The sequence below is a fragment of the Larus michahellis genome, chromosome 4 (assembly GCF_964199755.1).
Source record: "Larus michahellis chromosome 4, bLarMic1.1, whole genome shotgun sequence".
Lineage (NCBI taxonomy): Eukaryota > Metazoa > Chordata > Aves > Charadriiformes > Laridae > Larus > Larus michahellis.
This window is the reverse complement of record NC_133899.1, coordinates 42,244,626-42,260,680: the sequence shown is the minus strand read 5'-3', so window position 1 is coordinate 42,260,680 and position 16,055 is coordinate 42,244,626. Positions and strand designations below refer to the sequence as shown.

The 16,055-nt window shown below is 41.0% G+C and overlaps 1 protein-coding gene across 2 annotated transcripts; it reads right to left on the bottom strand.

Moving 5' to 3' along the window:
- Positions 1–412: 412 nt before the first annotated feature.
- On the bottom strand, positions 413–14,001 carry EHF (ETS homologous factor). Of its 2 annotated transcripts, XM_074582421.1 has the most exons (8): positions 13,628–14,001; positions 10,594–10,839; positions 10,216–10,275; positions 7,781–7,849; positions 7,621–7,689; positions 4,526–4,585; positions 1,333–1,528; positions 413–512 (listed from the first exon to the last, which is right to left on the bottom strand). In XM_074582421.1, exons 1-8 carry the CDS (start codon positions 13,722–13,724, stop codon positions 413–415), a joined length of 897 nt encoding a protein of 298 aa, XP_074438522.1. In that variant the 5' UTR covers positions 13,725–14,001. The 2 variants fall into 2 exon arrangements, with proteins under 2 accessions (XP_074438522.1, XP_074438523.1); XM_074582422.1 differs by lacking the exon at positions 7,621–7,689.
- Positions 14,002–16,055: the final 2,054 nt, after the last annotated feature.

Below are 16,055 nucleotides of genomic sequence, written 5' to 3'. Positions count from 1 at the left end.
CTGGCTCAGAGATGCTTTACTGTTTCCTCCACTTGTAGTTGCCTTCCAAAGTGGATTATCATACTCCCAAATGCCCTAGTATTTCGCTCCTTCCCTTTCTTTGTGTGACTCACAGCATTGTCATAAATCACATTATGCCTGTATGATTTTAAAAAAAAAGAGAAAAAACTTCACAAGAAGGGGAAAATAATCATAATTCTATAATATTATCTTATACCACAGAAAACTGTGTACATTTTTTCCCCATACAGGACATACTTCAAATAAAATAATTTTAACACCAATAATGATAATGTTCCTTCTTCCCGACAGAAGTAGAATTGGTTTTTCACCCCAGTTTGGTACATAAATATAAGAAAATAGTCTTTGAATATTTACATCCAGGTGTTCTAAATGTTTTTTGTTGACATATTTAATTCTCATTTTCTCTCCAGCCACGGGCATTCTTTCCAAATTTATATACTAATCTCCGACCATCTACACGCTCCAGGATTTCTCTTTTATAATAGTATCTGTTAAAATAAAAACATAGAAAAATATTTAAGATCAAATTCACCTTTGGTCCTAAAAGGTCACCGGCAATTATGCAATCGCTCAGCTAGCTGAAAAGTCTTTATTTTCTATTGATATGTATATAACACCAAAGATTATTATAACTGAAAGACAGAAAAGAAAAACTGATGTCTTCTTTTTACTTTACATTAATTATTTTCTGGTTTAATTTCACCATATTTCAAGTCATAGCATATTGCTGTACTTATCACACACTCTTATGAGATTTCATGGGGTATTTTCCAGATTTGCCAGGATCTGAAATCAGACCAGGAAAGGATCTCTACTTCCATTTAAAAAAAACATTTTGAACTTTCATATATTATGGAAAAACACTCAAAATGTTAAAGCAAAGAATACAGAAAATCCTCACATAGAATTTGTAAATCTATTTTAAGATAACGGTTGGGGGGGTATGTCTAGTTTTTGAACATATAAGGTCTCTGGCCATTCAGTAGCACATGAACTTTCAGCCTGCTACAGCCATGTTTCCTTTCTACATTGGTTGGTTGAGTGGACAGCAACGGAATGTATGTTAAATATATATAAAATACATATGTATGTTATATATATTATATGTATTATAGAATACAGAAACAGGAGGGGAAAGAAAAGACAAAGAAGAACATAAGGTTACAATCTCAAAATTAGCGAGAAAGACTCAGTTGCCAAAGAAAGCAATTGGAGCTGCTGACAATTCATTTTTAAAAGCCAGCCAGATTCTCCATTCAGGTAGTCTCTTTACATGCCCTAGTCTTCTACAGCAATATATCAGCTCACCTCATAGCCCGGCTGAGTTTCTCATAAGTCATGCTGCTGTTGTTTTTCTTCTTTCCCCAAAGCTGAGCCACAGCTTCGGATTTTAAAAATCTGAAGACACCTTCTGACCGATCTTCCCATTTGATTAATCCTGGGTTTTTCTCAGGATTGAGAAGAATATCTCGAATAAATTCCCAAAGATGAGTTCCTCGAGGGTCTGAAAGAGGAAAGGGGGCAGGAGGAAGGAGTGTCTAGAAAGCTCTCTGGGCTATGCTTACCATTTTTATGTCACAGAATCACAGAATGGTTCGGGTTGAAAGGGACGTTAAAGATCATGTAGTTCCAACCCCCCTGCCCTGGGCAGGGACACCTCCCACTAGACCAGGCTGCTCAGAGCCTCATCCAGCCTGGCCTTGAACACTTCCAGGAATGGGGCATCCACAGCTTCCCTGGGCAACCTGTTCCAGTGCTTCACCACCCTTACAGTAAAGAATTTCTTCCTGATATCCGATCTAAATCTGCCCTCTTTCAGTGTGAAGCCATTACCCTGTGTCCTATCATTACACCCTCTGATAAACAGCCCCTCCCCATCCTTCCTGTAGGCCCCCTTCAGGTACTGGAAGGCCATTATAAGGTCTCCCTGGAGCCTTCTCTTCTCCAGGCTGAACAACCTCAACTCTCTCAGCCTATCCTCATAGCATAGGTGCTCCAGCCCTCTGATCACCTTCGTGTCCCTCTGCTGGACCTGTTCCAACAGGTCCATGTCCTTCTTGTGCTGACGACTCCAGAGGTGGGGGTCTCACCAGAGCAGAGTAGAGGGGCAGAATCACCTCCCTCGACCTGCTGGCCACCTGCTGTCATATTTTCACAGTGTGTCACCTACAGATGGTGACCACTCAGTAGGGACAGGCAGGTTCCTGGAGCACAGGACCCCCACCTTGGAGATATATAGGCAAAAAATGCTGACAGCCTTTACACTGAGGCTGGAAATGAGTGTCAGCCTTTGGCAATCTGAGCCTCATGGCAGGCAGGTAGGAGTCCTAGCAACCAGGGGAAGCAGAGTCCAAACCACCCACTGCTTCCTTCTGCCTTTCTGCCCTCAAGATAACATTTTTAAGTTTTCCCCTCATGTCATTGGCCCATTTTTCCTGATATTCTTCTACAGCATGGCATGTAACCTGATATTACCGTGTGGTAAATGAAACAGCCGAAGTAATTGTGAAGCAGGCACTGAATCTCCATGCATTTAAAAGACAGACAGAAGGCAAAGGAGGTGAAATGACATTCCACATCAACGAGTCTTTAGTCCCAGGTCTCTTAGGTAGACTTAAAGAAGTAAGAAGGTGCAGAGTGGACAGAGAGATAGTGACAAAACTGACTAGGCAAAATTGTATGGGAAAAGGGTATAAAAAAATTGGACTGTGATATCAGAAAAGGCAAAACCAAATTTCTAAGTAAGTTCAACAGGTAGACCTTCCAGTTTAAGCACAAATCTATCCCACAGTTACTGCAGAGATGGTACCAGAAAGTCCAGGTCAGAAAGAAAAAAAAGATTAAATAAATCCAAGTCAGATGTAGACTGACTGACTGGACAAAGAATAACAAACACAGTGACAAGGTGGGCCAGAAGGACAGCAGTCCTTTGGTCTGACTTCAAAAGTATGCAAGAGTTTAGACCAAATTAAGAAGGAAACAAGCTAGTCAAACATGTCAATAAAAAGGTATACAGTGCAACACAAGTAGAAGTAGATTTCAGTCAACTAACCCAGTATTTCTCTTTGTTATTATAATTGTTTTCTAAAACCAACAAAATGTGGACCCAGCCTACCTGGACACCAGTAACATACTCAATAAATCTTGACACAGAGCGGGACTGAAGAAACTGGAAACATGGGGGATTAGCCCAGCATGGCAAAGTGACTGTTTCTATATGCCAAGGCTGTGATTGAGTTCCTAGAATCATAGAATATCTCAAGTTGAAAGGGACCCATAAGGATCACCAAGTTCAACTCCCTGCTAACGGCACTACCTAAAACTAAACCATATGACTAAGAGCTTCATCCAGATGCTCCTTGAATTCTAACAGGCTTGGTGCTCTGAACACTTCCCTGGGGAGCTTGCTGTAGTGACCGACCACTCCTAGTGAAGAACCTTTTCCTAATGTCCAATCTGAACTTCCCCTGACGCAGCTTCATTACATTTCCTCATGTCCTATCACTGGTCACCAGAGAGAGATCAGCACCTCCCCTTCCGCTGCCCTCCTTGAACAAGATGTAGACTGTGATGAGGTTACTCCTCAGCCTTCTCTTCTCTAACCTGAACAAACCAACTGACCTCAGTTCTTCACAGGTCTATCTTCAGACCAGTCCTATCTAATCCTTTCATTAGCAACCTTGAGACACAAAAAAAGAAAGAAAATATCTTTGTGCAGATAAAAAGTCCAGAAGTTCTGGTCAGGTAAAGTCACAGAGCAGGGTAAGATGAAGAGTCAGGAAAACACAGATAATCTGGGGACCATATTGAAACAGGATGAAATGAAATACTACAAAATGCAGTGAAGAACCAATATTCAGCTTTGCTATTGTAAATAGGGAATGACACAGGATGCAAAATACATACACAAGATATTTTCAGCATAAAAATCTCAGTAAAGTACATTAATGGGACTATGGTCAGAAATCACAATTATGGTAACTTGTCTTCAGAGTCAGGTTGACTCAAAACTAGCATAAAAAACAGATGAGGGGAGTGGAAAGACTGAGAGGAGAAGAATGCGGCAGGACTGAGGGGCAGGTGCTTGCTTGTGGCACCGTACATGAGAAGCTCTGCAAGGAGACGCTAAGCAGGATCTCCGATGCATGCTGCACCCAGCAGGCACAGGCACGATCATGGCCATGCTCACATCTCCTTCATCATTCCTTTACTCCAGACCACCAGCCCAGCTCAACGCAGGGCAGAGGCAACTGTCTTCTGGTTGCATCCTCATGAGCCCTCACTGATAAAAACAATTTGAAAAGTGTAACAATACTGACTCAAAAATAACATAAGCAAACAGTACTAGAAACAGTCAGGTCCTTGGAGGACTCAATCACAATAATGATCTAACCAGTTTTGCTTTCAAAATGCTTCCTTTTCCTTCCCGAAGGGGATTTGCTTTTAATGTGTTTCTGTTCCTTCAGCTAACCAACCATTATAAACACAGATGTCAACTTACTGTGCTTCTTGGTGTGGGACTTTGGGGTATGATCTTGCATTTTTTTCACGTCTGAAGAATCTGCAGAGAAGGAAAATGAAGCCTAATTGTAAATTTGATTAAAGGCTTTCCATTGACTAGCAGGTTGAAAGAAATAAAACCACAAAAAAGAACAAATATCTCTTTTAAAGATAATCACTTTTCAGAAGGTAATCTAAGTGAGGAGGAAGGGAGAGAGTTTTGTTTTCTGTACTATATGTTAATCAGCACACTTCACAAAGAGACCATTGATGAATAAAGAATGAATGCAGAGATAAACATTTGGCTTTTGAAACCTAAATTTGATTAACAAATACCTCACCTCATGTTATGTGTGAGAGAGAGAAAAATAAGACGATCACGTCTATAAAAGGAATCCTGAATTGTCCCATTATGCCTTAGTCTTTGCAGAAGCATGTATCTTTGGGGGCTTATTTGTTTCTGAAGAGATGATCTAATGTGAAATGTATGCACTGGTACCAATGCACAGAATACTTACCTGACTAAAACATAATGAACTGGCACGGCATTATTGTTTAGGGGGGTGGAGGGGGCGGTGCAGGGGTTGGGAATAGGACTGTGCTGGTAGGAGTTTTTGGCAGCTGGACATGCATATATTGTTCCATGGCTCAAAGCCATAGAAACAAGCCATTTCTTATCAATGGTACTTTATCACCTACAGCCAGCCAGAGGAGGAGTAGGGTTTCTGGCACAAGTGTTTCTTCAGAACTGGAGAAAAAGAAAAGTTCCCCCTGTTTATGACTGTAACCTACCTCACAGTCTGCACGTTCAACCCTCCTGCCCTCAAACCACTGCAGCCTGGCTCTGCTTTAATGAATAGCTTTCATCTGATCACTCCAAGTCTCACAAAATCTGTGGGATAGTCCTGAGAGGGAGCCCCTTCTGTGTTTGCTTTTCAGAATACTTCGTGCCTGAATTCAATAAAGCAAAGCTTAAGGTCCCACGCACGTTTTCCCAGCTTCTATGAATGCGTGATTATCATACTTTTAATGGAAACCAGGCATTTGCATGGGAAAATGACTCACAGGAAATATTCATTTGCATAGAAACTTGTTGGAGTTGCACAAGCAACTGCAATAACTGCATGTGAAAAGGTGGATGCAAACATATTCACACACTTGCTTTCTTCATACATAACTGGAAACATAAACTGAACAGGTCAGTGAGGATAAGCCTAACCTCCATTATTCTGAGCCTGACATAATTATTGTCCTTGACCCCTAAGCAGCAAACGCTTTCTGAATCATTTTGCCTTCCCATTCTCAAAGAGCAGGAACTGGCCTGAACTTCATTCAGCTTGGGGGGGCAGGAGGGGGGAAGTAAAATGGGGCTTATTTCACTGCATTTCCTCAGATTATGATTCCCTTGATGTTATTAAAAGTCTGTGGGAACTCCAGTCAAGGACAGCAGGACCCATTCTTTTATTTGCCCTCTTATATAAATCCTTCTTGTTTTAAAATCCCACAATGCACTTGCAAATGTTTATTATTCTCCGTTTGGCTGGAGATTTATTCTTGGAAGTTTAGTTGCCTTCTGCCTGGCTGGTGATTTATTCTGGATTTCAGCTGTGTAAATAGTCTCCCGCTCTCTCTCCACTCCTACGTGGAGACCGGTTTCAAACATGCCATGTTAGGAGTCTAGGGCCTGACAGATGAAAAGAGTTATGATGCAGTTTCAACAAAGCTGTCTTGCAAAACTTTTGACAAAAGGTTGCGCGGTATTTGCATATGATTCAGGAATGAGCCATTTTTTTACGGGATATACAAATTCAGTTTTTACAGGAGGCTGTGCCCTTGGCGTGCCACCCTAGCTCTAGGCTTAAGCAGTCAGTGGGTAAACACACTAAGCCAGGATCTTGACAGGTCCCCAGTCCTGTCAGAGAGCTCTGAAATCCTGGTAGCCATCTTGTGCGAGTGGGTGGAGGTGACAGAGAAAGCAAACAGAGAGCTTTAACGTTTGGTGGTTTTCTTCTTCTGGTCAGGTTTTTTCTCTCTCTTTTTTTTTTTTTTTCTTTTATTTATTGCTGAGTGCGTTAGTTTAAACTGCATGTCACTTGGCAAGTCCAGCTGTGCTGCAAGGCTGGGGAATGCAGCAACCAGAAGGCACAGAGGCTGCGACTACTCCTGCGTGCGGAGGCACAGGATTGCCCCCAGTGCAGAGACAGCACCTGCAAGGCTGCATCTAAAGCAATGTGCTTTCCTTTCTTGTCCTCCCATGACATCCACTGCTTTGTCCCTCAGGTCTATTTGCTTAACAGCCTTCTAAGAAAGACCTGCCCCCTTTCCCTCTCCCCTGCCATCTCTGCTCTCCTCTTTTTCCACTGCTTCACTCCCTCACCTCTACCCCTCGTGCCTGCCCCTGGGACGTGTCCCACAGAGCGCCCCTACACGTGTGCCCAGACTGCACTTTTGCTGGGCACTGCGGCACACAGGTTTGCTCTTTCTCCTGTTCATTAGCAGGCAGATTGTATCTCTGCCTCATGGAAGCACCGTGGAGGGGTCAAGAGGCGTGTAGTGCCTGACCTCCTGCCAGCCGAGATGAGCTCCAGAAAGAAGCCCTTCTGCTGGTTCAGCTGGGCAGAGGGCGTGGTGCCTGACCTACGGTTCCCCCAGGCTGACCCCAACCTCAGCCCCAAAACTAGAAACCTACTCGGCATGAACCACTGGCTCACTAGGGAAACACAGATGCTTCTGGGGAGGAACATGGCACTTGTTTGCCCATACCCAGCTATGCCACAGAAAAGTGTGGTGGAGCTGGAACATCGCATCGCTCTGACGCTAACATTTTCCCCTTTGATTCAGTCACTTTAAAAGATATGTGGAGATTGCAGATTATTTGATCTTCTTCATTTTGACAGAGAGAAGAGAGAAGCATTTCTTTAAATCAAGCTATTGTAATAATGATAGCTAAAAGAGCTGTCAGAATCAGTATTGCTTGGTTTAAAATTACTGGAGGCTCAGATTCAGTCTTACAACAGAACTGGACAGAGACTATTATACGTCGGTAGCTCTGGGACAAGTGACAAACAATTAACAATATAATTACAAGTTCCTTACCAGGAGGTTGGTGACTAGGTGTCATCATGGAAATCTGAGCACGACAGAATGTTTTACTGTCCAATAGCTCTGGGAATTAGAAAGAAGACGTTTAAAGTAACAGACTCAGATAATAATAAAACCATCTCAGAAATGCATGAAGTATTGTGATGTTAGTTACCTACGGTGCTACCATAGCCACTGTCATACAGGTAATTCTCTTCTTTCCAGGACACCATTAATGACGGATCTGAAGGTAGAGGACAAAAAGGAAAATCAGATCACTAAAAGAACATTTTTTAGCACAGAGTTGAATATTGAGAAAGGAGCAAATAAGAAATGTGCAAAAAAAGAGCTGTGAATGGAACCAAGAAGTGAAAGGGCTACGCATGAAATTATTTCCTTTCACTCAAATTATGGATGGGATTTTGCATACTCAGGCAAATGTACTTACACAAAGCACTGACTTTTAGGAATAATGTAGTAGGCTTTTCCTTTTCCTGGCTAATATATCATTTATGTCTGCCCTTGAAGGAAGTTTCCTATGCTAGATCAACTCTAATTCTACCCAATCCAGTCCTGAATTCTCAGCCCTTGCTGATTATCGCAGCGCTTTGGTGCCATAGAGATGAAAGTGTTCTCAAATATCTAGTAAAAGAGGAGGATGCTTATAATTATTATAATAATTATTTCTATAATGGTAGAACTCAAAAGTTCCCTCTGAAACATAGCTTCATGTTTAAGCACATAGTGAGAAACATCAAAGCCTAATCCTAGATGAAGGGCCATTTTTTTCCAGGCACATCAAGTCCCTATCCTTAACCTAAAAAAAACCCTTCACGGTTAAAGAGGAATGATGTTTAGTAACCTTCTGGTCAATGTATTCAGAACAGAAGCATCGCCTTTATGACCTGGACATTGATCAGGAAATTACTCTCTTCAGAGTGCATTTTTGAGGTCAGAAGCCTTAAAAAACTCCTTTTCTTTTGAATCCGGGTCAGAAAGGATGAGATATAAGGTTCAAATCTAGGTTTTACTTCGTTTTTTTTCAGCTTCATGCAAATGAAATAAAAACTCCCCAAAATTAGTTAAAGCTAAATCATCACGTTTGGCTGAGTTACCACTTATGACACAGGAATTTAGCTAAGCAATAGCTGCATGTTTGGGCACCCAGAGCTCGTGTTCCTACAAGGGCACACACCCTTTGCTTGCTTGGACACTTGATCTGCCTGATGTTGCCTTTGAAAACAGGCCTTACCTAGCCAGACAACGGGGAGACAGCTTGTCTTCTCATTTTGGCCTTTTTCAGTACCCATGTCTTTGCCATTGTGACGGTCTGCTAGGATGAGGCAGGCTTCCCCTCTAAACAACCCGCCTTGTCTCTGCTGGCTCACAAAGAGTCCCTTCCCCAGCAGCCCCAGTCTGCACCATTCTGCCCCATGCAGACGCTACGCCCGCTCCCACCGCCTGCGGTCAGCGCTGCCAGAGGCCCTCCACACCACTCCTGATTCAGCACACCTAGGAGAACCATCAGTTAGTCCTGGGCTTTGACCTTTTCAGGATGTGCAGCTGAGGTACTTTGCACCGCGCTGCTTATCTCTGGCGGGAAGAGAAACTAATATTATACCAAGATCTCATAGATCAGGACTTAAAGGATTACTGTAGTTTCCTATATGGCAAGCACTGAGGCTGCTGCATGCACATCACCTGCACTACAGGTTCACGGGCAAGGAGTACATTGCAGACCGCAATGCATGCCTGCTGCAAGAAGGTGAATAGTGTCCCTGGCTGGAGAAGCTGGTCTCCTCTGGGTTAGCTGCACAAACGGGCTGGCAGTATTTGTCAGAGGCACCACACGCCGCGAATCTGTATTCGTTCTGCCAGGAGATATTAAAACATCGCTCATGAACAAACCCATATACAAAGAGATGGGTACTAGTGGGATAGAGAGTGTTGGGATATAGACAGAGGTGATCTGGCAAAGGAACCAGGAAGACAGTCGTGCCTGAAGAGGAAGATTGAACAGAGATGAAGTTCTCTTCTTGGTGAAACAAAGTCTTGGGAAAAAAGGGACGTAGCTATGAAAACGCTGAAAAAAGGCTGCCACAGGAAAAATGCAGATTTGGTCAAATACTACCTGAACTTCAGTTTCATTGAAACATATGAAGAAATTGAATTTTTTTTCTCTCGACATTTTTTTTCGTAATGTTTTTTTCTCTCAAAGTTGGGGTGTTTTTTTGGAAATTTCCTCATGTTTCAAAAATTAAGAGCAATTCTCAAGGAAATATTTTTTCTCTCTTTTTTTAAAGCTGAGAATACTGTGAAAATAGTTGTTTTGAAATCTGCTGAATGAAGCATAGAATAAAATCCTCTACTAAGCTGCACTCGCTAAGCACTGCAAATTATTCCAACTCTGAACTTCAGTGCAGGCTGCTGATCCTGCAGAGTCCTCACAGGAAAAGTGGCCACGTGCAAACTAAGATATGGTGGTACTACTCAAAACTCGAAAAAGTAGACATTGACTGATATTTCTGTTACCCCTTTTATTCTGCATGATACACTTTCTTGGAATGGGCAGCTTCCCCTTTTTGTCACCATCACAGAACTGTTACTCACCTGTTTGCTCTGTCTTCACAATGGCATTATGAGATTGGTACATGTCACTTCCACACTGGCCTGCAAGAAAGTATATGACAGATACGATGTATGACACTGAGCACAGAAGAATCATAGGTATTAGCTCCAAGCAGCAACTGCTACAGCTGAGCCAGAGGGCTCATTTTAGAGTGGGAAACATACCCTTCTCCCTGGTCCTTCAGACTTCTGCCTTATGCCATACCTAGGCAATTTAGCAGTACAATGAATGCAGTATAAGCAGTATAGCAAATATAGTAAAACAGGTCTGCCAGGTAGGTCTCTGGGGAACGTAAGCAACTTCTGAAGATCCCCGAATTCAGACCACTGTACATGTGTCTCTGCCTAACATCTATTTACCATTCCATTTTAGGTGCTGAAGGTTGCTGTAAAGCAGTTGCCCTGCTGTCCCAGCTGCCTGAGTGAATTCCTGCAGGCTCATACTGCACAGGTGTTCCCCATTGATATCAAACTCCTGGAAGGGTATGCAGTTGGCATCCAGTTGATTGGTATCAAGGAGATGCTGCAGCCACTCCCAAACTTGAAACTTAGTCCAGTACTGCGGATGTATTTCATGCCACTGGGTTCCATAGAAGCTGCTGGACACTGGAAAAGAGAATAGAATCATAGAATCATAGAATTGCTGAGGTTTGAAGGGACCTTTAAGATCATCGAGTCCAACCTTTAACCTACCCTGACAAAAGCCACTTCTAAACCATGTCCCTAAGTGCCCCATCTACCCTTTTTTTAAACGCTTCCAGGGATGGTGAATCCACCACCTCCCTGGGCAGCCTATTCCAATGTTTAATAACCCTTTCAGTGAAAAAATGTTTCCTAATATCCAATCTAAACCTCCCCTGACGTAACTTGAACCCGTTTCCTCTCGTCCTATCACTTGTCACCAGGGAGAAGAGGTAAATACCTAAATAGGTATTTACTTTCTCTGTTAGGACCACAGGATTATGTCAATGACAAAAAAGATCTATAGCTAAGTTGCATTCTCTGGAAGTCCACAGATCTATATTCTTTTCTCAGTCCTTAACACTAGCTCAGTAGCTATTGGTGGAGAAGGTAATGGGGGTTTTTTGCTTCAGTTTTCCAATTAAAAACTGGGAAATATTACATTTCACCTCTCTTGGCAGATCAAGTATGTAGGAATTAGTTTATTAATGTTGGCTAAATACACCAAAATTCTTTGATGGAAGATACCTTGCAGAAATACTGTTGAAAACATATATTGATCCTTGTGTGGGAAAATAATTTTAGTGCATCAGAAAAAGATGGAAAAGCCTTGCAAAATTCTCATAATGTGATGTGGAAATTTTCTTTGAATAAGGACTTAATAAGGACTGAATATGAATTGTGGGATTCAATCAAAGAACGGTAAAAGCCAAGGCACTCTCATATTGCTTCACAGTAAAAGCCTATCACTATGGCTCACAGCTTCATGATAGAGCTCGTTTTCTGATTTCTGTAGTCAAATAAGGTGATTTCTGAATGCATTGTAAAACTCATTTTTAGTTACGGAAGCTGCCTAATTTTCATGCCAGGATGCCTGAATATTTTCTTGGCAATCTTTTAAGTTGCTCTCGGTTGTATGTCATTGCACGACAATCATTTACGTGTGCAAATGAAAGAAGTTGTATGTGTGGATAGAATAATTATATAAGATAAGAGCAAAGGCAGGACTGCTTTGGTCTGCCCTCACAGAAGGGCTGGCAAAAGGAGTTCAGTGTAATTTATTGCTTGGGAAAGGAGGACAATGGAGTATTCCAGGCAGAGATGGTGGTGTGCTAAAATGCTCACAAGCGCATGAAGGGTTTAAGGATGAGGGAATGAGAGACTGCAGAGGTGGTTGAATTATGGGAGGAGAAAAGATTGCCATGGCCTAGGTCCAGGATGTGGCACCAGTCCATTCTCAGTTGCCCCAAGAGGAAGATCACCCACACAGCTGTGAGGAATACTGACAACAGTGGATGTTGCTAGAGGCCCACAACCAACAGAGCTGGCACATTTTAGGAAATCACCTCCCTTCAGGTCCCACTAGACCTCAGGTCTTTTTGGTTGAGATACAGTGCACAATGCTAGTTTCCAGGTAAACACAAAAAAGCCCCATAGTTACTTAGGTTTCTTTATCAATATTGGGCAGCAAGGCCTGCGTCAGTGCCTTAGGGAGTTTGCAGGACTGTTTCTCATCCTCCTGTTGAAGGATTTGGGGAATGAGTGTGGAAACGGTTAAGAGTGTGGTATGTCAGAGAATAAAGGTTTGATGGAGAACGTCAGAGTATGTCAGAGAATAAAGGTTTGAAGTATTCCCTGAAAAGGAGGTTGGTATGTATTCCCATCACTTCAGAAGGGTAAAGGAATTTCAGAGGCCGCTAGACGCCTAGTGTAAATGGAGAGCCTTTAGCGAGAGGAAAGAGTAGCTAGGTAAAAAGAAGTGAAGTGGTGAATGGTGGTAGAGGCTTGTCTGAGCTTTCGGCTTCCTGTGCCTCCAAACCATAAGTGAATCCTGAGGAGTTTCAGACTGGTAACATGAAAATAGACCCCACCGTTTCCCTTCATGGAATTCTGTGCAAAATGAAACTCAGCCAGGATTTTTTTTCCCATGAATCTGTTACAGACAGGTCAGCACATTTATTAAGTGCACTCTTACGTATTCCTGTGTATTTAGAAATCACACATAAAAAAGATCAAGAGTTTCATTGAGTGGGAATGTTCATTGTAAGTTTTGTTGTGGCATTATTTGGGTTAAAAGGATGACGGCAGTGTGTGTTTGTCTGGTTAGATTTTAAAGATCGAGTGATAAAAAGAATTTTAAAATTATATCAAACACTATATATATAGATATGAATAATTTGTGTATATATAGCCATATAATCAGAAAACAGTAAGAAACAAAAGAAAAGTCCTCAGATCACAAGGTATCTAGTCCTCTAATGCCAGTCTAATTAGAAAGATATCTAGTAATTTGAGCTGAAAAAACAAATACAGTAAAGGAGCAAAGAGACTATTCCCCTGTAAAGCTGGGGGGGTGATTAGCATTGAAGAGTAATGTTGGTTCAGAGAAGGCGAGAGGGGTGAAGGTAAGAGAGAGAGAATTCTGGACCGAGGAGAGGGAACTTTTGGCACTTTCAACACCACTAGATTCATTTTAAGAAAAAGAACCGGTAATGAAATGAACCATAAACTTTCCGAAACTTAATGTTGCGAGTTCAGCTTTTTACAAATAAAATAAAAAATTGAAGTTTTTCTCACCAGAAGTGAAACTCCTGTACATTGAAAATGTACATTACTGAAAAATAATACTTCTGCATGCTTAAAGGTGTAGTAGCCCCTTTCCCCCTGCATCTCCCCCAAAACCCGTGGTTCAGAGACGTTGAATTCGTCCTACCATTGCAACTGGAATATCCATCTGTCCAGGAAGGCTGCTGGTGGAGTAGATTGCTGCTGGAATTGATACTCATTCTGCCAGCTCCTTCCAAAATCATGATCTGTAGGTGAATCAAACACCTTGCTTAGTGAGTGGTGTCTAGTCCAAGAGGTAAATGTCAAAAAAAAAAATAAAATCCACTGAACGTGAAGTGAGGAAGCCAATTCCATTTGTAGGAGATACAATTGAAATCAAAAACATGTTGCCACAACCCCTTTTCCACTGACACAAAATCTTATGATAAACATTACCATGATTGATTTGCATATACAAGAAGCAAGTTTCTACAGCTGCCCATCCATAAATGAATAATCTGTAATCATAAATGAAACTGAATGAAAAGACAAGGCTCCTGACAGAGTAATAGAGAAAAACTGCCAAGCTCTGAGAAATTACATACTAAATAGTTTAATTTTTTTTTTCTAATTTAAAGAGAAATGTGGTTTAAACATGCTTAACTTTTTTTCCTGTCTGTTTTCTTGTCTAGGAGAGAGAAAAGACATCTCAATAATTGCGAATGAAACCATACAGTTGACAACAAACCATGGTCAGAAACTCCCTCACACAGAAGGACCCACATGTTAATGCTACAGGGAGGTAACGTTCTAGGCAGTATCTTGTCTGCTGACCCAGTTTCTTAATCTGATCTGTGTCAACAGTGTCCATAACACTTCTCAGTAATAAATATCACGGATCATACATTTCACACCACTGAAAAATTAGACAGTCAAAGATCTTGTAAATGAGTCAGCTATTTTTATAACAGAAACAGCATTTTGGAGGGATACCACCCCCAAGACAGCATTCCCTCTTTTAAGTGACACAGATTTTCCTTTCTATTTATCTTAGCATTAGCCCCATGAGTAAAACTGTCCTTTATTTTATTTATACTGTAAAAAAACCCTCTACTTATATGATATTTTAGAAAAATGTCACATATTTATCACATGCATAATCATTCCAGTGAAGGTATACAAAATTCCCCAATTACAGGTATTCTTGATACTTTACATTATCTTTCAGTGGTTTGAAGTTGCAAAGTTTAAAAATATACATTATAACTATAGACATTCTTCAAGAGTTTGGGAAAGTAATCTGTTAGATATTATAAAGGCCTCAGATTGTTATTCTTACAGAAATACACAGAAAAAAAACCCAAACCTGTTTTCAAAAATATTCTAAATCGAAAGGCCCAAAGTCTGTAAAAATGAAACTTTAGACATCAGGGTGCATGCAGACAGACTTCACAGAGGAATTAAAAAGAGGATGAAATACAAAATGGAGTTGTGAAAGTTAAAGTCACCGGACTTGGCTGTTTACCCACTGAGGCCGATGAGAAAACTTCCACTGAGGGCACATCCTGACCCCCAACAAGCTCATACCAGCAACCTTTTTGGTAGAAGAAGAGTCGTCAATAGAAACACTCGCAGCATTGGTTTTAAAAAACAGCCTGAATATGATAAAGTTACAAGTCTCAGTCTCTTCTCTCACCGCCAAATATATATATATATACTGGAGAGGGGTGGGGGGAGAGAGAGAGGTTACTGAGAATTGCTTAAAAAGCCAAAGCCCTGGGAAGTTTATTACAGGGAATAGTGCTTTACAGCATAACCTAGTTCAGGGGCTTTTTTTGTAGCTATATAGAATGGGAAAATCAAACCCTGGATGTTTTAACAGTGCTTTTTGCCTCTTAATTCTATCCAATCTGTAACCACCGGTAAGAAGAATTTAATTTCTCATAGCAAGTATGTGGGGGTATAAAATATTAACAATTAAGAGAGATACCTATTGTCCCGCTCTAGCCAAATAAAAGATGACAGTCATATCAGTCAGTAAATTTTTGCAAGTTAAAAGAGAAGACATTTTTTAGTCCCATGTTAAATCAAAGTGACTTAGTAATGTGAGGGAGAAAGTGTAAGGAAGCATTTAAATTTATTATACTGGTTATAAAGAAGTTCAGTATGTAACATGAATACAATTTATCTCATATACTTGATATATAATAACTTTTAAGCAATAATGCATGTTTGACAGTCAACAGACTTCTGAGATTATACAGGTTGATGATGTATCAAGTTCGTTATTTAATTTGGGTTTTAATCATTTAAGACAATTAGGTATGAATGAATGAAGCATTAATGATAAAGACCTTATTACAGTATCAAATAGAGGTAAGGTAGAATACCAGCTATTCTGGGAAAACTGTAAAGCTTGAGGATTAACCAAACACTCTTAAGAACTTCGTTTGGTAAATTCACTTCTTTTAAAAAAATTACAGTATGCATTTAATATTGAAGTTCAATTTATGGATCCGAAGTCACATTTTGAGAAGCCATCTCAGAATTTCAGGGACTGCGTTGTGTGGTTTTGTCTTCTGCAACTTCTGCAA